This window comes from Anser cygnoides, chromosome 8 (genome assembly GCF_040182565.1).
Source record: "Anser cygnoides isolate HZ-2024a breed goose chromosome 8, Taihu_goose_T2T_genome, whole genome shotgun sequence".
Lineage (NCBI taxonomy): Eukaryota > Metazoa > Chordata > Aves > Anseriformes > Anatidae > Anser > Anser cygnoides.
The window spans coordinates 2,758,048-2,784,205 of NC_089880.1; the positions used below are offsets into that span (position 1 = coordinate 2,758,048).

General features: G+C 37.2%; 2 protein-coding genes across 10 annotated transcripts in view; both read left to right on the top strand.

Moving 5' to 3' along the window:
• TLCD4 (TLC domain containing 4) overlaps positions 1-16,149 on the top strand; it is a 43,191-nt gene extending 27,042 nt beyond the window's left edge. For all 6 annotated transcript variants that reach the window (XM_067001626.1, XM_013186581.3, XM_067001625.1 and 3 more), the window contains 4 exons: positions 3,300-3,358; positions 5,171-5,265; positions 7,624-7,697; positions 9,592-16,149. In XM_067001626.1, the coding sequence (XP_066857727.1) occupies positions 3,300-3,358; positions 5,171-5,265; positions 7,624-7,697; positions 9,592-9,907 (544 nt within the window). In that variant the 3' untranslated portion in view covers positions 9,908-16,149. The remainder of the gene's footprint in view (positions 1-3,299; positions 3,359-5,170; positions 5,266-7,623; positions 7,698-9,591) is intronic.
• A 2,085-nt stretch (positions 16,150-18,234) lies between these two features.
• On the top strand, positions 18,235-25,133 carry HCCS (holocytochrome c synthase). Of its 4 annotated transcripts, none has more exons than XM_013186577.3 (7): positions 18,235-18,250; positions 18,927-19,079; positions 19,744-19,892; positions 20,513-20,661; positions 21,432-21,551; positions 22,365-22,451; positions 22,715-25,133. In XM_013186577.3, the coding sequence occupies exons 2-7, from the start codon at positions 18,962-18,964 to the stop codon at positions 22,911-22,913; spliced, it is 822 nt and encodes a 273-aa protein (XP_013042031.3). In that variant the 5' UTR covers positions 18,235-18,250; positions 18,927-18,961; the 3' UTR covers positions 22,914-25,133. The 4 variants fall into 4 exon arrangements, with proteins under 4 accessions (XP_013042031.3, XP_066857724.1, XP_013042032.3 ...); XM_067001623.1 differs by lacking the exon at positions 18,235-18,250 and adding an exon at positions 18,370-18,523; XM_013186578.3 differs by lacking the exon at positions 18,235-18,250 and adding an exon at positions 18,672-18,827.
• The last annotated feature ends 1,025 nt before the right edge of the window (positions 25,134-26,158 follow it).

Genomic DNA, 26,158 nt, shown 5'->3' on the forward strand with positions numbered 1-26,158 from the left:
GGATTAAATTGCTGGCTGTCTTGGATTTTTTTCTTTATATACTAGTATCTTTAGAGAAACCAAATACACTGAATATCTTACGAGATCTGTTAACCATGATGAAAAGGAGGCTGTTATAACTTGCTCAGTGTATGTGTTGTGGTAAGCTTTATCAGATACAAGCTTTTATCATGGTTTGTTTGAGTAGGCTTTGTTCTAAGCAGTACAAAAGAAATCATGAATGGCAGAAACGAAAACCACTTTGTGACGATAAAGTCTTCATACTTACTAAATTATGCTGGTATAAATCCAGTAAAAAATCAAATTAAATAGAAAACTAACTTTTTTTTTTTCATTTCAAGCTTTTTTTTTTCAAAGTTTGAGAAAAGTTATGTTAGATATTTTTGTATTCTGATCTGAAAGCTTATTGTTTATGGAGTAAACTCTAGTTTTTGAGTAAATGCCCAGGAATCCTTGATGCAGCTCACTTGCACTCATGTAGCCTGAGAACATTACTCAGGTTCTCCAACGTTAGACTGCTGGGAAGGTTTTGATATGGGCACACTTTCCCTGTAGCTATTGCCACCATCTTTGTGCAGTCGTTGACTGTATGACCATGTCCAGTTATTCTCTGCAGGGCTTATATCTATCTCTACCTATAATGGAAAATCACAGGTTCTGAGTCTCAACCTGTCAGCCCAACTTCAGAGCTCATATGAAGCTTAAATGTATGCTGCTGATGTAGGTCTGGAAAAGGATCAGGACTCCTGCTAAGGCTTTGGGTGCAATGCAGAGAGCACGTGCTATTGCTCTGAGGTAATGCCTGAAACTAGATACTGTAGATCCTAACAAAGGATAATAAAGACTAGAGCATCCATAAATTAGAGAGACTCATTAGCCTTGTGTATGCACACCTTTTTTGATGGTCTAGGACTTCCTGTAACACTTTGCCTTGTTTTCTGTATGTAACACAGAGTTGGTAACATAGGTGATGTAGAAATTGTTTTTGAGGTGATGGGAATAACATGGTAGAAAATGTGGAGGTGGCAGAGATTAGATAAGGAGAGGGAGACGGTGTAAATAAGTGAATTGAGTTGTAGCTTCACAAAAAGGCAGGTTTTTTCATGCAACTGTCCACTTTAAAATCATTAAACTTTGTGAGGTCTGATGTTCAATTAGCATTTTGTTTTTATCTAGCATGATCGTATTTGCAGAAAAGTTCGAAGAAAGTTGGTCATGTGGACTTTTGTTCATTATATCTGCCTGTGCATGTTCCTGTGTACTCATTTGTCATGCACACCTCCTTAGCAATCGCAAGCGAGAGAGCTCTTCTCTTCTTGTTCAGGTCACTCCCTGCTTGTCATTCCTGGCACTCGCATCAAAACTTGGCTGCAAACATCAAGGCTCATAAGCTCTGTTGCACTTCCCATTCAAACATATCAGGAATCCAGAAAATTTTAGACTAAATTCTGCATTTTCCATTAATTGAGATTAATTGGCAATCTGACATGGACTGACTTTTCTTGAAGGTATTGGAAGGTGACAAATGGGTAGTTCAGCAGTGTACGTCGTTGAGGTGATTTAGCAAGCCTAGAGAGGGCTTGTTGCAAGGTGAGCATTCTCACGGAAAGGCTGAAGGGAGGTGTCTCTTCCAGTTAAGTCTTGTTTACCAGTATCGGGGAACCAATTTCATACGCTCAGACCTTTGTGTCTTCTCTGGATAAGAAAATGAAGGATATTGAGTGCAGGCTCAATCTGGGTGATTGTGCTGAATTGATCTGGGTGTGCATGCAAGTTATGGCTTGGTGTTGCCACTGCTGCAGCTTGGAGTTCTAACAAAGGGCTGGAACTATTCAAGCACTGCCTGAAGTTGTGAGAGCACATCTGTCTGTGCTCTGCATCTAGCTGTGACTTTCTGAAGAGTTACATCTGAAGAAGCACTTAGCCCACAGCCTACATGAAACCAGGTTTTGAAGCCTGTGAAAAATGCTCCTGTCTCAGACTGTAGTTAAGAGCGCCTGTTGTATGGCCTCTGTTAAGAGCTGGACACAGCTCCAGGCTCTCCTGGTAATGTTTCTCCTCAGCTTATGGCAAAATTCTGTTGTTGTGAGTCCTTCCATTTTCTTGTAAGCTACCCTCTCACTCAAGCAACCAATTAGTTGTAGACACCGAGAAAGACTTGAGATGTAGAGAAGAGATTGTAATACTACTGGAAGTCTCTCCCATTGTTTCATTCCGGTAGGATTAAGAAGTAATAGCTAAGTAATAGCATTTTACTGCTTTCTAGCTGGGCTGGAGTTTGTATTGAAGGTTGATTTAAACACATTTATCTTCCTTTTTTTTTTTTTTTTTTTTTTTCTTAAAAGGTTTGCAACAAAGATTGCTTTCATAGCCTGTCCTGGGCAGCCCACTTTCTATAAATCTGTAGATCTGTCCCTTGAAGCTCAATTCATACGTACACAAAACACATCTAGATTAGATACACAACTTAGTTTAATATATATATGTGTGCATATATGCATATCTTTACGGAGAGAAAAAGAGAATTGCTTACCAAACTCCTCAAAGTAGGAACGCATGGAGGACAATGGAAGAAAGAACAAAAAAGTTATTTACTGTGATGTGAATGCTTCCTCCCCTTGAGCAGTGTTCACAAGTTTGGGTTTGTTGAACATCCTAGAGGAACTGAAGTTGTATGTTTGCTACTAAGAGCTTTGCCTGCTGAATGTTTGGCACCAAAATGGAAGGTACAGGAGGTGGGAAACTACGCCAGAAACATTTCTGCTGGAAGGTTCCTTGGCTTCAAAGAGCAGGCACATAATTCCTTTCATGTCTCTTTATATTCTGTTTATTTCTATAAGCATCCATCCTCTTACAAATGTGAAAAGCATCAGCTGAGCGAGTTATTTTTGTCATCCGCAACAAAGTTTTAATACTGGCAGAAGAACAAAAATGGAGATGTAGAGTGTCAGTTGAAGTGCTAAGAGACACTGCCTGGGCTGTATGCTTTTATTCACTTTGGCCGGAGAAGCCAGCTCAGGGTACTTGCTAGGTTCTAGTCTCCAGCAAGGCTATTGGAGTCTCTACCCCAAGGCCAGGGGTAGTCCCAATTAGGGTAGCTAGTAGATAGATGTCTTATATCTGGGTGAAAAAGGAATCCATTTTTGTGACGAGAATGATCTTTAGCCAAAAGTCATAATGTTTTACTGTGGGGCCAAATATTATGTGACCTGTTGGACGTAATGATGCTTGATATCCATATGTTCTCTGCAAATTAGCTTGTTATAAAGGCTATAACTGCATTTTTGGTGTGTTTACAGGGGTGACCCTTCAATTGTGCAACTGAATATTGCTATTACCACAGGCTACCTCATTTCTGGTAATTATGCAATGTCTGTATAATGCACTTAACCTATATATTTATATTAAGTCACTATGCTGGAGATGTGATATGTATATAGCAATTTTAAAAGCCACAGCAGAAACTGTATTGTAATGGGGTTGTGGGTTGTGGTGAAATCACAGGATCTTGCCTGTGGATGTGCAAGATGGGAATGATGTCTCCCCAAGCCCTAAGGAAGTGCCATAGTGTGGCTTTGTGATAGTTTGATACATAGCCACCAACTCCAACTAATTTTTTGTACTTCAGCCAGTTCAGAAGGTGTTAAAGTGGTTGCCCTTCACTCGCTCAGAGTGCCTAGAACTTAGAGCACTTTTATTGTGTGTTCCTTCTTATGACCTGCAAATACTGGCAGAGGAATTTTAATAACCCTTAATACAAGCTGAGGCAAATGATGTCGTAGGATCTCACCTGCCCACCTTCTAGTCTCATTTTAAGACAAAATTTAATTGTGTATAAAACTTCAAAATTTTAATTATTTCTTAATACTGCATTAACCCTTAGATATGTTAGAGTTCTTAATTGTTTACTGTCAACTAAAATTGTCATGGGAATTTTGTTACAAAATTACTTGGAACTTGAATTGTGTCTGGGGAATACTGACTTACCAAAGTGAAAACTTTGTAACTTGGACTATTTTCAGGGAAAACTGCGTACTTGGATGAAGCCTTTGATCAGAGGCTGGCCTGTACACTTGATTATCTTACACACTAGGTTTCTCACTGTAATGGAATTGATAATCTGGTAATCAGCACACTCTGTTAAAGTGTGGCTTTTTTTTAAGTCTCTGATTTGTCTGTGAAAGGAACTTCATCTTCTGTGTTTAAATTCATTGGTGTCTATTTCTGAATAATTACACACCAGAGTTTCATTATGAATTAATTAATGCCTTTGAACAGAGACCTGAACCTGGCCACTCATTCTCTTTTACTTCCTTACATAGTTAAATTATTAATAGGAAATGGAACAGCTGTATCAGATAATATAGAGTCCTGCCTGAGGACAGCCAATCTAAAAGAGATCAAGGCATTCACTGGAGTTAAGAAAAGCATAGGGGTAAGGTCTTTGATTTTGAACCTTGATCGCTAGTATTCCATTCAAAGTACCAAGTGTTTGTTTATTTGGAGAAAGTAGAGGCAGAAATTGCTTATTCCAGTTTAGAACAGAAAATCTTCTGAATTATGCCCAGGGCAAGAAAAACTTGGTTGTCAAAGCTTTCTTTACACCATTAGCTCAGGTCCACAATATCACTTTTGCAGTAATTGGAAAAGTCTGATTAAGTTGAACATGCTTCTCGTTCCAAGTGTCTCTTGCAAAATATTTTGGTTAATGGTTCCCTGTTTGCTAATACAATTTTTTGATTCACAAGTTCCCCTGCATTTATTGTATGCATTTGTACATTGGCTATGCCCCTTCCCTCCCCACCCCCCTTATTTTTTTTGGGGTCACTTCTTCCAAATTTGTGAATTCATAAGTGTGAAGTCTTGCTATGAGATTTTGGATCCACTTTTTCCTTCCAGAATATTTCAGCTAAAGGTATTGCTCCTGTACTTCCACTGATACAGAAAATAATTCATGGCAACTGTTGGAAGAACATTGTTGCTTAATGCTTTGTCAGAACTTTTACTACATAAAGGAAAGCCTTTGGGATAAAGGTGTTCTCTTCAGAGATAACTAATTACTGGTACCATATATTTGCATTCATACCTCTAAAAACTTAAAGAAACATTATTCTCAGTTAAATGGTAGTATACTAACTTGTTCTTTAACATGATTCCTTTTTTCTTGTAGATTTGTTGCTTATTATTTACTACTGGAGGGCGATTGGTGACAAATTTTTTGTAATACATCACTTGGCGGCTCTGTATGCTTACTATTTTGTACTGGTGAGTACTGTATTTTCTAGCAACATAACAAGCAGATGAGATTGAAGACAATGCTTTTATGAATCTCATTTGCTTAATGTTTAAAAAAGTTCTTCACTGGTTGGTATATTACCTCTGAAAGGCATATTTATATTTTCAATTATCATTACTTTATAAATGGTTTTATCAGTCATTTGGAAGCTCTTCTCAGTTTTTGCTGTGGAGAGACTTAGAGAGGGGCTTTTACATGGTTACGGAAAGGGGTCTCAAATAAAACCACAAATCTGAACATTTATTTAGAAAATCAGAAGAAGATGGTTTCAATGGGTAATGTTCTGCTCGTTTCTGTATTTGTAAGGCCATAGGTCAGTGACCTCTAACTCTGGTCAGCTGGATGTGTTTTTTTCAGTGGGTTTTTCTTTTTATTTAAAAAGAAAAATAAAAAAAATGTTATTACACACAGTTTTGTCACCCAGACACAAACACTTTACTGTTATGGTAGGTAGGGTTCTGAAATGTATTCCACTTTGAGTTATTGAACAGCTGACATGTTAATATGTAATATTAGTACACTGACCTGAAAAATGTACTATTATATGAAGTTCATGAGTATCTGATAAAGGGACCATATCCATTGTTTAGTATAGGCTAACTTTAAATTTTGTTATAACTGAGATTTCTCATTAAGTATTTTTTATAAAGATTGCTGTTGACTTTCTGGGACTTCTTTTTTAAACTTGCTTTGTTGGGGAAGCAGTTGATGATTATTAACTCTTTATGTCCCTAAATATCTGTGGCGTACATTAATGAGAAGAGGGAAAGAGAAGGGTACTGTTCTAGGCTGAAGACTAACTTAGTTACTCTGCTGCTTTCCTGCTGGCATTTCTCAAAGATGCCTATGTGATTTGGTAGAAATCCCACTGAACTCCAGAGTAAGACTGCTGAATTTCTTCTGAAAAGCTCATTCAATAAATAAAGAAATGCTATAAAATACCATTTATATCACTTACAATACTTCTTTCCCTACCTACTTCACGAATCCTACACTTACAGTATTAGAAATGCGTCAAGACATCAGATTACTGTCAGATTTTCCATGTAGCGGTTTAAAGGGAATGAAGTACACTGACAAGTAAATACTCTGTTTCTAGTTAAAAATAATAAGATCTGCTACTGTTATCGTGGATGAAACTGAATTAGAGCTGAATATTAGAGAAATGAAAATATCACTACCAGGGGTAGTCCCTAATGCAGAAAATTCAGTAGTTGTTTCTGGAGTTAATACTGTAGTGTTAGTATAAACTTTTTTTAAAGTAGTTGTTATTTGTGTGTAACTCTGCCCTTGGATGTCTATGCCTTACTCTCATTCTGTTACTCGTATGTATCTTATTTAGAAAATTGCTCTTGCAGTTAGGACAGAATTTGATTATGAACACAGTTTTTCTGTTTGCTGTGGTGCTAACTTATGTGAAATGCCTGAAATAGTGGGTGGTAACCCCTTCAATGGGGGAAAAAGCAACGATGACATATGCTGTGGGTTGTTCAGTGGTATGGCTGAGGGGTTTTGTTTGTGTTTGTTTTTTAAATGTTTTTATCTCTCTACCTGCCAAGTAGTGCTTACCTAGTCATTATGCAATGCGATACTATTTCCAGCACATAGCCCAACCAAAAGATAAGACAGAAGATTCTGTACTTTGTCACTTGGAGGGAAGTGTTCAGTTGCAACGTGTATCAGTGTAAAAGTACCATGCTGTTATCCAGATACCAGCATAAAAAAAAAAAAAAAAGACATGCTCTTCTTCCAACCCAGGGGATATGGCAGGGACTACAACAGAACCGGTGGAATAGGTTTTCCCTGAGATGAGGGGAGAGAAGAATTAAGGGCTTTGTGTGCTCTTTCTGCTGCCAAATAAGAGCCAGCAATTCATCTTCATGTTGGCAAATCTCATTTCTAAAACAATGCAGGGATGTTTTTCTTCCATTTAGTGTTTCTGTTTGGGTTTGTTTAAACATGAGAAATCCAAAATATTTATAATCCTCTTGGGCAGTGCCATTATAGTTATAACCTATGACAACTTGTGCCAGTCTTCTCTAGATAGCCTTCTCTAGATTTCCTTTACCACTTATCTGTAAGTCTTTTAAAGATTTATTTAAAATAAAAAACTACTCTTTAAGATACCTGAAGGACAGTTGCATCTTCTGTAGAAAACTTAATTTTGAAATTTCAAGGAAGTTTGCCCCAGCTATCGAACTTGCTTACTGTCAGTTTTAATAAAGCAGTTGAGACATTTTATCACTGTGTATACTTGGAGGCTTTAATCAAGGTTTATCTGCTAGATTGTTGATTTTTCTGTGTCTGTTTTGTCTTTGCCTAACTAGAGCAAAGGTCTGTTGGCCTATTTTGGAAACTTCCGTCTGCTTGCAGAGTTCTCCACTCCGTTTGTCAATCAGCGGTAAGCAGTTGTGGAATTTTTTACACAGTTCTTAAAATTCTGTTCGGTATGGTTATTTCTCTCACTTAGAAAGATTTTTGTCGTTGAACATCTGCTAAAAGGGAACTTACACAACTAAGGATTACTACCTGGAAGTCCTTTTTGCTATGAAAACTTTTAGCTGCTATAGCTGCAAACAGTGTAACTGGTGTATTCGCTCTTGAGTTCCTTTTTAGAGTAGACCATCCTTCATATCAAATGCTAACTTTTCGTGAAACTACAGAATGACAAAAATTCATAAATTCAATATTGTTTATTAGCGTGGGTGTTTAGTCAGTTATTATGGTAGAAGCCAGCGATTTCGGTAGGGTTTTTCTTCAATATTGTGGGTCAGGAAAAGAAGAGACATGGCTTCTTTTAAGCGTATTTTAGTGATACAATGAAGAGGAGAGTAAGAAAATGGGGCGGGAGGTGGGAGGGGGGGGGGAAGATGTCCTTGTAATCTGAAGGGAGTATTATCCTATAGATTTCTATATTGACACTCATGTCCCAGTCAGTGTTCTCCAAACTGTCTTATTAAGATAGATTTCATCTTGGAAGTGTTGAAGTGGTACCTATACAGCTGCTAACCTTTCAGATTAATTAAAAGCAATATGTTATAAAGTGCCTGTGGTGAGACCGTGTCCTTGAAAACCCACATTTACCGCTTTCTGAGAAAAATGGAAATCTCTGTAGGAGATGATAAAGTCCATTGCACTAAGGGATGTCCTCTCATTAGTGCATGATTTTTTTTTCTTTGAATTTGAAGAGAACCAGATCCATAAGACAGCAAGTTGTGGATAATGATTTACATTATGTTTTTTGTTTGCATTCTTAGTGTTACCAAAAAAGACCCAATATTAACATATCGAATGATATTCTGATCCCAGAGCTGAAGTATTTTCCTCGTATTTTCTGTCTGTGTTGTTAGGGTTATCTAATTGGAGGTTGTCTCCATGCCAAACATTCAGATCTTTTTATGTTAGTGTCAGCATTTATGTAATTAATTGTGAACTGGGATGGGTAAAATGTTCATGATCACTGTGATTTACTGACTTCTATCTTTTTGAATTTGCTGGGGGGGGAAATCACTAAGCAGATGTCCAGTTACCCTTTTCTCCAACAGTTACCTATATTGGCACATCGCTGTAGATTTTAAAAACCTTTTAAAATATCACTAGTTGCCTATTGGTGCAAATTATAGTAACAAGTAATAAGTTTGTATTTATCATTTTAAAAATAAATTTGCATTATAGTGTAATAACACGGTAGTCATTGAAATGCATACTGCTTGTGAACTGGTTTACAGTTTGAATCAGAATTTTCTACATGTTATTGCTGTAATGTTCTCAATATCGTGCAGTTCTCAACTAGGGAAAAAAATGCAGCCAAGCAGAAGAATTTCATAAAATCATTCATGTTGGAAGAGACCTCTAAGGTCATCTAGAGACCTCTAAGGTCATCTAGAGACCTCTAAGGTCACCACCTCCTTTAACCTAGTACTGACAAGTCCACCACTAAACCATGCTTCTAAATTTTACACTTACGCATTTCTTGAAGACCTCCAGGGATGGTGACTCAACCACTTCCCTGGGCAGCCTGTTCTAATGCCACACAACCATTTCATTAAAGAAATTTCTCCTAATATCCAATCTAAACCTCCCCTGGCACAACTTCAGGCCATTTCCCCTCATCTTATCATTAGATGCATGGGAGAAGAGCCTGATCCCCACCTTGCTACAGGTGCGATTTGCAAACAATAACTTAGAAATACAAGCTAGAAGCAATTAAAAATACACGATTAATTAAATAAAAATAATTTTTGCTGAAATGGCTTTAAGTCTGCCTGGCATCTGTGTGTACACTTCTTTTGCAGGTGGTTTTTTGAAGTACTGGGATATCCCAAATCTTCAAAGGCCAACATCATCAATGGTGTGCTGATGACAGTTGTATTCTTCATGGTGAGGATTGCCGTCATACCTATGTATTACAGCCGGGTAATTTCTTCATTTGGATCTGAGGGTTTCCAGAGATTAGGGTTTGCAGCCCAGAGCGCCTGGATTATCTCAAGTGTTGTCTTGGATATTATGAACTTGATGTGGATGGTCAAAATTACAAAAGGATGCTACAAAGTTATTTGTCTTGTTGGACAGGAGGAAGCTAAAACTCACAAAAACGGAAAATCTGACTAGAGATCATATGCATAAAATGAAATTTCTGCTATGAAAATAATCTGGGTTCACTGAACCAGTGCACATTTCTGCCATGAAAAGCTCCTGTTAAGGAAACAAGGTATTACCTCTGTACTGATCTTATCTTTCCCTAGCCACACTGCCTGTGCACCCAAGGCCACGCTTTAAGGATCTTACCCAGTGAGGAATGGAAGCAAAAGTTCACAGAAATGAATGCTACATGTGTTCTGAGCACTTAACAAACTACTGACATGAGGAAGGAGCAGACTGGTTACTTGGTTGTTGTCCACCAGTGTGTTTGAAGTGTTTCACTCAGGTTTCTCAGATTAATGTTTTATAAAACTAGTGAATATTGACGTCTCTCTTTTTTTAAAAAACAGAAACGAAATGCCCCAAACTCTGATATGGTGCAATTTTCCTGGTACGTTTCTATGTTTTCTTCCAGGCATAACAATCAAGATTTCATTCTTGAAAACTTTTTAATTTTTGCAAGGAAAACAAAATCTAGCTTTGATTCTGTGAAGTCTTTTACTGCTTTTTGTTCTGCCTTGTATGAATGCAAACCATTTTGGGAAATTTATGAAATAATTTTATGTAAAATGCTGTATTATAAGACTATACAAGATACCTTAACAATGGTTAAAATTCTCTGATTTTTTATGGAAAGGATTCACTTTTGCTGTTTTAGACTACATCTACTAAATCAGTCATGGAAATTATTTCGTAAGTTAATATAGGAAATGTTGTTTGGAAACAGCATAATTCTTACTGGAGTGCTTTTTCCTTTGCTGCTGCTGCCTTTGAGAAACACTGCAACTCTGCTGAGAGTATTTTTAACCATTGACTTTTGGGATGTGAAGTTTAATTGTAAAGAGATAAAATTCTTCTGTATATGTGCCATGTAATGTACAGTATGACTTATATCACAGAAGTGACCCATCTGATGTGATTGCTGATTTTTTTTGTCATGCTTTCCTTGCTAATCACATCTGAGCTGTTGACTAAAAAATATTCTTGAATTAACTGTGCCAAACTTCTTTAAAGCTGTAACATAATTCTGTACAATGATAGTTCACATCTGTAGGCACGTTTTTCAGAACTATGTATTTGTCATAGATACTCACTCTGTTCTCCTGCAAACCTAAAGGCTTGGAGGACATTGGAGAAAAATCTTACCATCTAGGAATGCTCCAGAATCTAAATTATAATATTAGTGGATTTTTCAAAAATGATTTAGAACTGTATTTATGTATAGTTTTGGTTTTGTTTTGCTTATTTGAATCATATCTGAACTGTGACTGATTAACTTAGATTTGTTTCCTTTTTTAAAAATTATTATTACTACTTTTGAACATCAGTTTATTTATTATATCATCTGGTAAGGTGTGCCAGAAGTATGCATTTTCACTCAGTACTTTAGTGCACATACCAACTATTGTAGCAGACCGTGTAAGCAACTTATGTTTAAACAAAGATAGAAGGTATTTACCATGCATAGGATATTTTGTTTTCCTTTGCTCCTGTTCCCTTCAACAAAGTTGTGTGAAATAGTTAGCTCTTACCTCTGCAGACCAAGGTGTCAGTGCACCAATGCTATGATGCTTTTGGGTGAGAAGCAGAGTTGTGGTACCCCCCACCCCCCCCAGGAATCTGTGGGATGTCGTGCCTTATAACCAAGGCAGCTGTGCTGAGTTTAGTTCCCAGTGACAATGATGTCAGGGAGTATTGTTTGGGGTAGCATAATACTTGCTTTTTTCTGCCTGTGTTTTTTTTTTTTTTTTTTTCCCCCACTGGGCATTTTCCCATACTGTTTCCAATACTGTTGTCTTGAGGGAGATGTCAAGGATTGCCAATAACTCTATTTTGGGGGTTCTGTTTTTAATAATACTTCACAAACCTGTCAACAAAAATCTGCTTATGCCTTGGGAAAGCTAGCAATTAATTTATTTAGCTGCCTTTTTTTTTTTTTTAATGAACTAATGCAAAACCTTATCTGGGTACCAATAAATTTGTAGTCTTTGTGAATTGATTCTGTGACCCATTTTGCTGAAAGAAGCGGACTCCCTTTATGTTCATTTGCAGAACATGGTATCTTTTAAAATAGTGGTTTTGGTGTATCTAATGCAAAACCTAGGATACGTACAAACATTCTGTTTGTATTACCTTTATGATTTAAAGGCATAAATGGAATACCTTTTCATGTGCTGTTAGAGTCACTAGATCAGGGCATTGTTTTTAATAGTTTGTTCCTTTCTAAAATAAATTTCAAATTAACAAAATTCAAACATCTTGGAGAATATGTTTGAAGGTAGAAGTATCCTTTTTTCATTCTGGAGGTAGGATGAAAAATATTGATAAGGAAGATGAGCTGAAGCAGCTCTTATGATGATAACTCATGAAAACTTTTCAAATTCATCTTTTCTTTGCATTCATCTTTAATATTTCAGTATCTTATTTTTTGTTTTCAGTGTAGAACATTAATTGAAATGGTCAGTTTTCTTCACTTCTAGTTAGATTTGTGTATCATAGGAAAAAGTCAAGCTATAAGAAGATTGTGCTAAAACTAGATTGGGAAACAAACAACAACAACGAAAAAAACAACTGCCCTGCATAATGCACATTGGGCAACAATCCAGAATGGAAGGGTAGTGGGATAATTATCTTGGAACATGCAGCGTTTTGGAATGCTGCACACAATTAGTGTAATTAAAACAATATTTTGCAGTACTTTTGGTTTCGATTTTCTATTTCGATATTTTAATGAATTATGGTTATGTTCTGATGCATCTACTGTGTGTCAGAAGGCACCTTTCTAATGGAAAACAATATTAAATACTATTGCTTTTGTTGTGGGGATTGTAGTAAACAGTTTGCAAAATTGTGCTGTAATGAATACATTAGCATAGGGCACTGCTGCCTGCTGTTAAAAGCTTATAATACAGCAAATTAGATGGCCTTGGCACCCATTTTTCAATTGCACTTTCTTAGTTAAAAACTGTTAAAATATTGACAACATTTAATGTTGCAAACTTGTCTCTCTGCTTTTTTATGCAAAAAACTAAGTGCATGATTAGTAGCATTGTAATAAACACTATCTTTAGAATGTAATATTACTTTATTAGTGGCTTAAAACTTCTATTTTAACATTTATGTTGCAAAGCAGACCCTTAGTATGTCACCAGGGGTCTTTGCCATGGACATATTGAATGGAAGGAATTAATCTTGTAAAATGTTCAAAAATCCTGTTTTTCTTTTCTTTTTTTTTTTTTTTTAATCTTCTTCAGTACCAGGTGACATTAAATGAGCACGGTGACCACGGGAGAGTCTGTTTGTACCAGTAAGGCTACGTGTAGGAATATGTTCCCCCTTTTTATGGCTTTACTTTTCATCAAAAGATGAATAAATACGATTTTCAGAACTACTATAGGGGAATGATAGGTCAGGTTTTGCTTTTATAATTGATTTGTGGAAGCAGAACTTGCAGAGTGGAAATGTACTACAAATACTCATCTTCGTGGTGAGTGTTCCAGTGGATTTCAATGAAGTTGAGAGCCTTACACTACAGGGATGCTTAATGGGTATCTGTACGCATACTTCAGTGATGCGAATTCCATCTCTGAAGCCTACTCTACCTCTATAAATACATGCTATTTTGGGTGAGCTCAATGCTTTCATAACCTAATTGCTTAAAAAACAGAATCTGTTGAATAATGAAAAATATTCTATGAGCAGGAAAAATGAGAGGAGCTGACTTTTATATAAATTCTTAACAATTCCAAATTTTGTATTAAAGTTTATTAAAAATCAAATTAATTGGTGTCTGGAAGAGAATTATTTCCATCTTTACATTAAAAGTTATGGCAGAGGATTAGTCATACTGTAAAATTAATGTGAACCTATAAGTAAAAGCTCACACAAGTGAGCAAATGTGTTCAAGCAAGTTTAGAGAGGAGAGGCAGAGGAGACTGAGAACGCACAGTGCAGGAATCCAGATGTCTTCCTGCTGCTGTTGCTGAGACAATGGTAGAACGATAGGTAGCAGAAAGGGTTAGGTGTTTCTATATCTCTGTACACAGAGCAAAATGAAACTTTAAAATTTATTTTTGAGCTGTATAAAATAGCTTATAAATTGTTGATTGCTGTATGAAGAGGACTTCATGGACTCGTGTGTGTATATGTACATACAAGCTTTCTGTGAAAGATCATTTAATAGAGAAGTTTGTTAAATTGTTTTGTAATGCTTCTGCTGAGCCATTCAGAGGAAAATAAAGGGCTGCTTGAAAATTACTCCAGCTTAGGATCTGTTGCACTGTTCACTGCTGGGGAAAGCCATCAATAAAGCATGTAGAAAGGGACTAGAATTGTCAGATGATGAATGCAAATGTAGAAGATTTCAACAAGTGTGTGCAGCCCTCTTTCATATTTTTAATAGCCTCCTGTACAATTTCGCTAGCCGGTTACAAGGAACTTCACAAGGCAGAGTTTCTGTAGAGTGTCTCTATATACGGAATGTATCTGACAGCTGGAGAAAAAACAGTACTTCATTGCTGAGATCTGGCACCAGTCAAATGGAAATAACGATCAATATTTACAAACTTTAACATTCATCCAAACCCGGGTGAAATCTGTTGGACAGGTGAAGATCATACGATTTTCTGAAAGCAACTTGATGAAAGGTCTTTTTATGGGAGAGAGAAAGACAGATGTGCTGCTTGGGATGTTTAGAGCTCTGGGATTAAGCATCAAATAGTACCTTTAGATGGTAACACTCGATAAGTTTTCTTATCCATTACAAATCTCTACTAGCTACCTCGTTTGGCATTCTTACTCTATTTATAATAACCAAGCACTTTATAGCTCAGTAAAGAATGGAAGGTAGCTATAAAGAATAACTTGTATTGTTTTGGTATAAGAAATACTTTGTCAAAATTAGTTCTGAGATCAGTTTCATCATGTAGTGTCCTGCACTGAGAGGGCATCTGATGATAACAATGTACGTAAATTTTTAATCTAGTTGTAAAGGAAATGTCTTTAAGGGAGTGATTTATGAAGAGTTCAGCATGCCTTGGTATCAACCATATAATGATTCAGTGTGCTATTTATAACTCCTTAGTCATTGAAAATATAAAAGCAAATAAAGTATTCTGTAGTGTATCTTTATTTTTAATCTAAGCGTGGGATGTCAAAAATTGTACTTGTCTTGTGGATGGGACATGCTTTTATGAGGCTATAAATATTTAAGTGTATGAGGATCTGCACCCAAGTGGAACATGTTGCATGTAAATTGTCTTCTAAGTTGTTAAATTTTGGTATTTAAAAATTTTTGCTAGATTGAAAGCAACATATTAATATTAAACTCTAATACGGAGCATAACATTTTGAATGCAATGCAAAATATATTTTTTTTTTTTTTTGTTATAACACTATTCCAGATTCACAAGAGAAATCCATCATATGGTAGGGGGAAGGAGGACAAGGGCTAATCATGAGCTCTGATATATATTTTATACACTTAATATGCATACATCCAAATATTCTGGGTTGGTTTCTAGCATGCTTGTACCAGACAGTGTTTTCTTTAATATATATGGATACCTATATATGGAGAATAATTTAACGTGTAAGCACAGTAAAACTGATACAAAAACAAATTACAATCTGTTGGGAACAAATGAGTTATCATTTAAGCATGAGTAATGGAGTCTGTACTTCAAAAATGTTTATATAATCTTGTGTCTAAAAAGAAATTTTATAAATATGGTATAGATAATTTATACACAGAGCAAGGATGAAGAGTGAAAATTCTGCTGGACTCATTTCTGGAAAGTCATGACAATCTGGTTTGCAGTAAAGACTAATACTGTCACAAAATATTAGGATCACATTATTAAACTAAAATAGTAATGTGGCCTGATTGTAGTAGCAATCCTTATCGCTGCACAAAAACTTTAAAAATGCAATATAATAATTCTGAAGGTTGATTATAAATGTAATCAGTTGTAGTAAAGTGAATGATTAAATATTATGGGTTTGAATTTACTTTTTACTATAAAAGTTCTGAATTTTGTTTGCATTTCAGTGATATTGTAGAGCACTTTATTTTGTTTGAACAATTTAGGAGCTCGCATGAAGTTAAATCGGCTGTTTTTTTTTCCTTTGATATATGCAATAATGTCAATGAGCAATAAATTGCATGTTGTATGCAAGGTATTGGTACTTCATAATAAACGAAAGAAACAGTTTCTTATTTTGTGATTTTTTTTCTTTCTTACTATGGTAGTAGTTTGTGTACCTATAGTAATAAATGGATCATAAAAGGACAATTTACCTTGGGTTCAGTTCAGAAGCAGCTGGCTCGTTAGGGTATCGTGAAACTGTGTGCTGCGTCTTCATTTCTTTAGAAGAATGTGGGGAGTGAGTATGAGCTCTGAGCCAGACTGGCTGGACTTCTGAAGAGTGAAATTCTGTGTAGGACCTCACTGGGGCCAGGAATGTAACTTGAAATTATGCTGCATATTGAGGAAAAACTTACGTTTGTATCAGGTAGTATAATTGTATTGTACTGTACTGTAGTACCACGTTTCAGGACATAAACCAAACACTTTTCTGCAGGCTGTTGGGATAAAGAGCTACTGTCATCTGTGTATTATAGATGTGATGCATTGCACAGTCCTTTCCCAAATACTAATACAGGCAATTAAGCTCCTTAATATGGCAGTTCTAGATTTTATGTGTGTGCCTATGAACCATTAATTGCATAGTAAAGCTTGGAGCTTCCTCTTAGCATGTTCAGAGGAAGTTGCTGTTTTATATCTTAGCCATTGACTTCCAAACACAAGAATTGCTTGTGTTTCTCTAAGCTTTCTGTTGTATTACGCAGTGGTTAAGTTACTAGAAGAAGATACAAAGCAGTGCAGTGACTTTTACTCTTTTTTCCCCCCTCATATTCTAAGGGGAATTTTGTGCCATTTGTAAATTATATTCTTAGAGTACTAATTTTGCACTGTTAGTGTAGAAAATTACTCATTAACTAGTCGATCTGTCTGGAAGTGACTCAGGCTGGGAATATCTGGAAACCTTATTTGGGGTCAGATGCTATATAGGTCAGATTTCCAACTGTTTTGAGAACAGACAATGGGGGCTTGGTGGGAGGCTTTAGTTTGGCACCGGATGGCTTTTACCACTGAATGGTAGAAAGGAAGGACTGAACGTGGCTGGGAACAAGGAATGCCTTTTTCTGAGGCATTCTTAACTTGAAAAATTCAACAAATCTTGCCTGAAGTCTGAGAAACCTCTCCTAAGATACAGAAAGTGTCTTGTGTATCCACTTCTATGTAATGTTTTGGGGCATAGCTGCTCTTCATTTTCTCCCTCGTGTGTGTTTTTTTTTTTTCTTCAGTCTTTTGTGTTCTTGCTGAAAGCTTTCTTTTGTTTTCAGTATTTGTATTGGTGTGATACTTCTGAATTAGTTTATTATTTTATTGTCTTAAATTTCACTGTGGGTATCTAATTTTTTAGATGGTGCACTTCTGTTGTGAGTGTATTCTGGTTTTGCTCTGCTTTTCTGAAGATGAGTCCACAGTGTAATATACTTAGAGTGTATGCTTCACTGAGGTTGTGATCCTGGTTGAGTGTGATGGTGGAAACTGGGGAGACACCAACTTACTGATGTCAACAACACACTGTACTTCGAGAGAAGTGGAGAGTCCGTGGAGAAATGTGCTTTATGGTAGAGTCCTCCTGCCACTAACCTGAAATGTTTGGGAGCAAAGATGTCACTTAGTCTACAAGAGGCTCTTATTCAGCTGCCTTGTGAAGTGCAGCACGGGAAGACCGAAATCTAGTTCAGTGCTGTTTACACAGCTGCTACTGAGAGGTTTCAGCAAATCCAAAACTCAGATAACGTCAGAGGTAAAAAATGTTTTTGAAGGCATATAGAAACTCAGTTACAGACATAGTGCCACTTTTCTAACTCCAGGCTCTCACTATGCTGTGCTAGTGAATTCCTATGTGCAGAAAGGCAGACTAGAAACAACTTCCTCTGACAGTAGACTACAAAAGCACAAAAATGAGTGAAAGGACTAGTATCTGACAGAGCTTCATACTCGTGTGGTGCTCGCAGCCTGTGGCAATGACCTATTTAATAAGGAAGATCCTGTTTTGAGAGCTGGTATGTGAACGCTTTCTTAAAAGCACTCAACTTTGAGAAGAATGCATAAAAGCTATTTCTGCGTTAATTCAGGCACTTGGAAGAACTTTCGCGGCCTTAGCAACGGAACGTTAAGCCCTCAGACGTAGAGGGTGCCCTCGGAACCGCCTGTCTCGGGACCGACGGCGGTGTAGGTGCGAGGCACAGCCCGCCTCTTCCCCCGGCTCGCCGCCGGCCGCTGCTCCCGCCGCGGGCGCTGGGGTGGGAGCGGGGCCGCGGAGCGGCGCTGGCAGGGAGCGGCCCCGCTCAGGCGGCGCGGCCCGGCCCGGCCCGCGGGGCCTCGCAGCGGGCGGGCGGCGGCCCTCAGCTGGGCGCAGGCGCGGAGCGGGCCGGCGGCGCCGCGCTGCTGGCAGGCCCGCGCGGGGAGCGCTGCCGCGGGGGCACCGGCAGGGCCGGGCCGGGCTGAGGCAAGGCAGCGGCGGCGCTCGGGGCCGCGCGGCGGCGGGCAGCGGGAGCGGAGGGCGGGCGCAGGCCGCCGTGCGGGGCCGGTCGGCGGCGGGGGCGGGCCTGACCTTGCCCGCGGGCGGGCGCGGCGTGGTACCGGGCACAGGGGTGCGCGGGGGGCACCGGGCTGCAGAGCCGGGTATCGCCCGCGAGGAGACGGAGCCCCCCTCTGCCCTACGGGAGTTACTTCGCTGTGAGCCCTGCTGGAGGCTGCGGGCTTACAGTTAGGCTGTTGCTTAAATCGTTGGTTTTTTTTTTGGACGTTTTGTAAGTAATCTGCGGTGCAGCGATATACCTGTATTTGTACTGTAGTAAGTAATCATTGGGGTTTTGTTCTACAGATGTTTGCTTTTTGTTTTTTTTCAGAAAATTGCTCTAGAAAGGCCTGGTGTGCAGAGGCCATGGGTTTGTCTGCATCGTCCCCAGCTGCTGCAGGCCAGCCACCCACTGACCCGCCCAAGCAGCATCAGGCAGCGTCGCCACCTGCGGAGTGCCCTATGCACCAGGAGAAAAAGAGCGGTAATTGTGCCTGAAGCTTAAGTGAAACTAACTCCTTACACTGAACACTGACAAATATTTCTCAGAAAGGAAGATGACTCTACAACAAAAACTTGAGTTTTTCCCCTACCTTGCAAGTAGTTTGCAAGTAACCATTCATAAAAAGAGGTCAGGTGTTCACCAGAAGAGGTGCCTGCTGTAGAACCTGTGGATTGCTCCTGCTTGCCATGCTTCAGAGGGGGCAGACCCACCAGGAAAATGCCCAGGTCACTGTGGATGGTTGCTGGGAGCAGGTGGTTGTCGCTGGAGAACATGCATCTGGGAAAGGGCAGCAGAAGGGTGAGATAAGATAAATGTCAGTATAAGGAGAAATCAGCTGTTTGTTGACAAAATGAACACGCGTTGTGTTAACGTTGCCATGGAAATTCTGGCTACAAACAGCTCAGTGTAGGGACCAGCATGGAGCAGGATATAAGCTTTCAAGGACTGTGTAAGAAGCTTAGATCTTAACATGGTGTTGGGTTTTAAAATAGGAAAAGTTGGGAACTGTAATAAAGGTCAAAAGAAAAACTGAAATACCAGTTTAATATTTACATTAGTATTCAATGAACTGTTTCCCGTGTCCTGTCATGTTAGAGACTTCATTTTGTAGCAAAACATAAACTGTTTTTTTCCTGTCTTTCAGGTTGTCCAATGCACATGAAGACTCCTGAGCATAGGACTGAGAACACAAATAATGTTCCTGCACATCAAGAAAGAGCGTATGAATACGTAGCATGTCCGGTGAAGTCTGGTGCATCTCAAGGGAATGATGACATAGATCCTAGCAATATGGTAACTTTCACTTAGTTCACATGTTTTCTTCAGTCTTGTTTCTCCTGAAATATTATCCCAAAAATGTAAAAAGTGTTGCTGTGAAGATGGAAACTGGCAATTAATGTTATTTTTTCATTTTTAATTTGCTTTTTCTGATTGTATATCCAAATATTCGATAAAAACATGTTAGATCTTATTTAACATTCTCTTCTTCAAAGTTATGTCTGTTTGATAAAAGGTGTTTTTCCAGTTTGTAAGTATTTTATGCCGCATATTTCTATTTGTTAGTTGCATGCATGGTTTTTATATTACATTAGTGGTTTCCAGGTTCTGTGTAATACTGGTATGCATAAGTTCTGATTTAGGTCTCTCAGAGATTTTCTCTGATTTACAAAAAAGCACTGCTGATTTGAAAGATGTTTAGACAAATGGTGTCCTTTAGTCTTCAGCTGACACAATTGTGCAAAGAGTTCTGCAAAAAAAAGAGAAGTAACTTCAGTGGACTTATAAAGGCTGAACTTCTTGATCTTTGTAGCAGCTGATTAATTATGCTTATTTTTTTCTCAAACACTTAAAAAAAACCACCCTTTTTCTAGTTCATTGTTGTTCCTGTTCAGATGATTCTCCTTGTTTTCTAGATGCCTCCTCCTAATCAGCTGCCATCCCCAGGTCAACCATTTCCATTGTCAACTGTTAGAGAAGAATCTTCCATTCCTAGAGCACATTCTGACAAGAAATGGGTCTATCCTTCAGAGCAAATGTTTTGGAATGCCATGCTAAGAAAAGGGTAAATACACAGAATTACCAGATGAAATCTGTGTGAGCCTGTAATCCTGAGATTTATGAAACAGTATCATTAGTTGTTATTCATTAATAATATTTAAGAGTTTGTGGCAGCGTATTCCAAGCAGCAAACAATTGAATTTCTAAAAATAATCATTTCTATAAACAGCTTTAAAATAAAGGGTGAGCTGGTCTCAAAGACCACACCCTCTTCAGTGATCTGCAAGACGGTAGAGAATGTCAGGCAACTGCCACTGTCAGAAAATGTTCTTAAAAGTCATGCATAGGTTTGGAAAAAACCTTGTATGACTGCCTGCTTTCAAATGCATTTGGTTTCAGGCTAATCCTATAAACTGACAGGAAAAGTTCTATGAATCCAAGAACTTTTATTTTGACTATGTAAAATTGCTAAAAAATTGAAAATAAAAATTGACTGGTAGATGTTTTCTGTTTATACAAAACTTCAGTGTAGGCAAGATCTAACGGATCATTGCATTGTTTTTACATTCTGATAACTTTCTGATCCAGAAAAGCTGTTAACTTAATCTATTGACTACAGTTTGTGTATCTCTGTGATGATAACATTGACAACTATGCATTTACACAGAAAATGAAGTTGTTCTCGAGATGCTTAAGCAGATGAGCGAGCAGTTACCGTTCTAGCGCTGTCTTTGCATAAACCCTTAAATCTCTTGATTCAAAAGCCCATCAGATAAAATGAGGAAAGTGGAGGAATTACTCAGTTGTAAATTGTTTTCAAATTTTTATTTTTAGGTGGAGGTGGAAAGATGATGACATAACAAGTGAAGACATGACTAACATCATTAAAATTCACAATCAAAATAATGAGCAAGCTTGGAAGGAGATTTTGAAGTGGGAAGCTCTTCATGCAGTGTACGTACATATGAAATGAAAAGCAAGTCCTTTGGTTTAGCTCATGCTTTTGTACTCTTTGGAAGTAGGATGTCTTTCTAGTTTTTGTGAATATATTCTGGTGCTGATACATTTAAAAAATCACGATCTTGTAGGATCCCCCATTTTTATTGCCAGTTAGGAAGATTATTCAGAAGAGCTTGACTAGAACTAAACAATTATGGTGACAAAACTGATCAGCCTTTTGGTGGTGTGTATATAATGTGGATTTGGAGAAGTAAAGCTTCTTACTGCATATGTTTATTTGAGGACTACTTAGTTTCCCTCTTTGTTATGAAGAACATGAGGAATGTAAATGTTGTTTTATACTGGTCACTTTTAAACTACATCACTTTCTAGGTCAGTATAGTCCCTGTTCCTAGAAGACACAGACTAATTAAATGTGATGTATGTAGAAATTGTTTTCTGAAATTCTATGACCTTTGTTCCAGAGTGGTTTGGATTATGTTTTTTTGTTCTTTAATCATTTTCTATTCTCTAATCCATTAAATTTGTGGATTAGATTTGTGGATAACTACTCTGTTGATGAGTTAGAACAGTTGTGTGGAGCATATCAAAAGTACTTTATCACTAAATGCTGTCAAAAACCGGGGGACTTTTCAAACCTTAAAAAAATAGCTGGCTTAGATCACTAATTAATTTTTTACTGTTGCTATTTCTCCTATTCCATTTTTCTTTTACTAAAATAAATTACTGTCGTGGTTTAAACACTTAAAATAAGACCTTGTTTTTTAAAGGTAAAAACCATTTTCTCTGTTCTAATTGGGTTTGTAGGGAATGCCCGTGTGGACCATCACTGATGCGGTTTGGAGGCAAAGCGAAGGAGTACTCACCAAGAGCCAGAATACGTTCATGGATGGGGTACGTGGGCATGAAAGTAGGACTTCTGGTGAGGTGGGAGAGTAGAGAGACATGTCTGAAAACATAGTGTAAAAGTAAGTTAAAGATGTCATGCAAATAAAATTGCAAGTTATAATTACCAGAAGATTTATGTAGTAGTGGGGGATCTTATACCAGCATCTGGATAAATAAATTCTCTTAAATACAACTTCCACTCCCTTTCCCAGTTTCATACTACTATCTACCCATTAAACTGTCTGCACTGTCTATTATCTGTCTTCCAGATATGAACTTCCCTTTGACAGACATGATTGGATTGTTGACCGATGTGGAAAAGAAGTGCGATATGTTATTGATTACTATGATGGTGGAGCAGTAGATAAAAACTACCAGTTTACTATCCTGGATGTTCGGCCTGCATTTGATTCTCTCTCAGCTGTATGGGACAGAATGAAGGTAGCTTGGTGGAGGTGGACGTCATAACTACTACACTAGTCCTGTTGCGTGTAATCAAAAAGGAAACCACTGTCTTCTTAGACTGCGGATAAGTGGACAGTAGGACTTGAAATAGAAGTTGACTGCAACTGTGATTTTCATCATCACCACTGTTCTTTGGGGGGGATGTGATGGGTGACGGGTATGGGGAAATGCCTTGTTAAGTACACCAGTGGTCTATGATACATATTGAATTAAATAATAAAGTTACAGTAGCAAAAACATGTATCTTAATTTTCTTAAGAGTTGGGATTTGTTTGTTTTTTTTTTTTGTCACAGATACTGTGTAAGCTTTCTTTCTTTAATTTCATGCCTCCAGTGCTGCGCCAAATACATTAGGTTTCTGGTTCTTCTGACTGGAGTTTTGAGGATTACTTGAAAAATAGTGAAAACTGGAAATTTCATGAATGGTTTCACATAGTTACACTATTTACATACTCAGATGCTAAAGCATAAAAGATTTGGTCTGTTACAAACTGCATAGTTTATTAACTATAGAAAACCACATAATTGTTTTTACATGAGCACTTTACCTGTTCAAACGCATTTTCTCAGAAAATTTCAGTCAGATCTAGTCTGTTAAAGGAAATACAGTATGAGTATTTTTAAAGGTATGTTAAGTTGAAAACGTGGAGAATATACTCATGCTTTAATTTGCAATTTATCTTGAACAGAAGAACAGGTGATTTAGAGGCAGGAAATTAGTATATCAGTTGCTTTTAAAACAATCTAAAAGGAGATAGGGTTGATCTTTAATGGATATTTATGTGAGTATTTAAAGGGTTTGTTTTCTGATGTAAGAAAATTGTATTATTTTAGTATGCTTAAGTATTTTTGTCTTTATTATGTCTTGTAATTTGTTCAAGACAAGCCGTATTTAAAGAATGTTTCATGTATTGCATCTGGATTTTGCATCTCAATTTCATCAACTACAGAATGGTGGTTTTTATATATATAATACAGAGTCGCACAACGGTGTATGACTGTGTAGTCATGTTTCTGCATGGTGATTATAGTGAGGCATATTACAGATGTGTAGATAATTTGGCTAAAAGAATATCCGAAGTGCCAAGAAATAAGAGTGATTTGAATGCTTTCTAAGACTTATGCATGTTAATGCTGTGGGGCTTAAATGTTTGAGTGATGTTTGTGCTTAATAAGGGAAACTAACATTTTTTTAGTCTTCCAGTGTAATAGCTTTATTCCTCCCTTTCAGCATACCCTACTGTTGAGAATGAGACCTCCCTGCAAAACATTTGGGAATAGAAGGAATAACCAAGTATTATGTTGTAGCTTCTCAAGTCAGAGTTTCTTCATGAAACTTCAAAACTTTTAACTGGGAATCAACTGTACAATAATTTTCTGAAAGTAGCTATTTTTAACTGACAAGAGAGGCCTTTTTTTTTTTTTTTTCCCTCCTGACAGGAAAACACCTTCATACTTCAGTAAAGTAGCTCTTCCCATTTAGGAAAATTATTCAGGGAAGCCACCATACCTTGTAGTACCAGCAAAGACAAATGGCTCTTACTTCAGAGGCAACTGTCTTGCAAGGTAGAAATAAATCTTAACCAGAAGTCAAAAATACTAAAAAAAATTAACCCTCATTCTTATCCCTTTCCACTTTTTCACATTCCTTTTCCCTCTTTTTCAGTGAACCATATATATATAAATAAAATAGTTTGGAGAAAAAAAAAAGTAACCTTCAATCTGAGTAGGCAATATATATACTAGATACGAGGAGTGTGTGAGCTTGTATGAAGCATTGTATCTGATAAAAGAGATGTTCCTCTCAGTTCTAACAGAAAAGACTGAGGGCCACAGCTTTTTGATTTTTTTTGATTGTTTTTTTGTTTTATGTATGCATTTGGTAACAATATATATGGAATTCTGATTCTGTATTTCTCACAAATAAATATGGAAAAGGTACAACAATAGAGGGAGTGCTTCAGAAGCTTCAAACTAACCTGTACTGTTGATTTTGGAAGCTTGACATTAAGTGTGTTACAAAGACTGTAATTGCTGCTAAATCTGATAAAAGATATCTCATGCCACTTCATGAGTTTACTATCTTATGTTCCCCATTTCCTAGATTCAAAATTGTTCTGTTCTGTGAATTTGTTCTGTTCTGGAATTCATTCAACTATTAATAAAATGCAGTTCTTTGTCATTCAAACAAAAAGGAGAATCAAATAAATATACTTTTCTTAATGTTGGTATTCGGTATATATTTCTAGCTTTAAGAATTATTAATATAAGCTCTTTTATGTATTACATGTGAATTTTTATAGTTTGTTACAACACATCTTTGAATATGTACTGCTCATACACTTAAGAGAAGACAGAAAAAAAAAAAGTAATTCAAGTAATAGCCAACCAAACCAGCAGATTTCAGAATAAGAGCATATGACAATTATTTTCATCCTCAGTCCATCTAACTTCAGAAGAGAGGAATTCAAGTTTTTTTTTTTTTTTTTTAATAATCATTGGAATATAAATTAAATACTTTCTACAAGACTTTTCTAAGACTTAATGAAATAAACATGCAATTTTTCCCTTTTAGGTTTGGGTTACTTTGCATGATGTTGTCAATTCACTATTTCTAAGATAGGTGTCAGTGTGATTGGAATTCAAATATAAAACTTAGAAAACAGTGATTTAAACTAAATTTTTACCCTTCAGGGGGATGGTTTAACTGTAAAACTATTATCTAGGGTTGCTGAAAGGTAATGTGCATGTGCGTGTGTGCGCGCAAGTAAAAATACATATATCTATATCCCTCTTATGTAAGTTTAGAAAGATATGTAGCATTGATGAAAAAAAAATACGAAAAATGATGAAAAAAAAGGTGAAGTATCCTGATCAGGCCCTTTCAGGGCATTTTCGAGCACTGTCAAGCTCCCAATCGCAGTTAGGCTGAAAGAGAAGTTCAGAACCTGACTACTTTTAAACAAACTTAGCAGGCAACTTCAGCATGCATTTTTACTCTCAGTGAAAGAAAACACATTCTATTTATTACACTGTCTTAACTTTGTTCAAGGTAAATTACAGGCAAAGGTCTATATGCAGTGAGTCAAGTAAGCATTGATTCTTTTGGCATTGTCAGTAAGAATCTATGGTCATACTAGATACGTCATTTTGTAAAAAGCATCCTTTCCTATTTGTGTTAGATGATGAATCACTTTTATGTGCATCTTCAAGAAAAAATGGCTTGTCAAGCTCCTAGAGAAAGAATC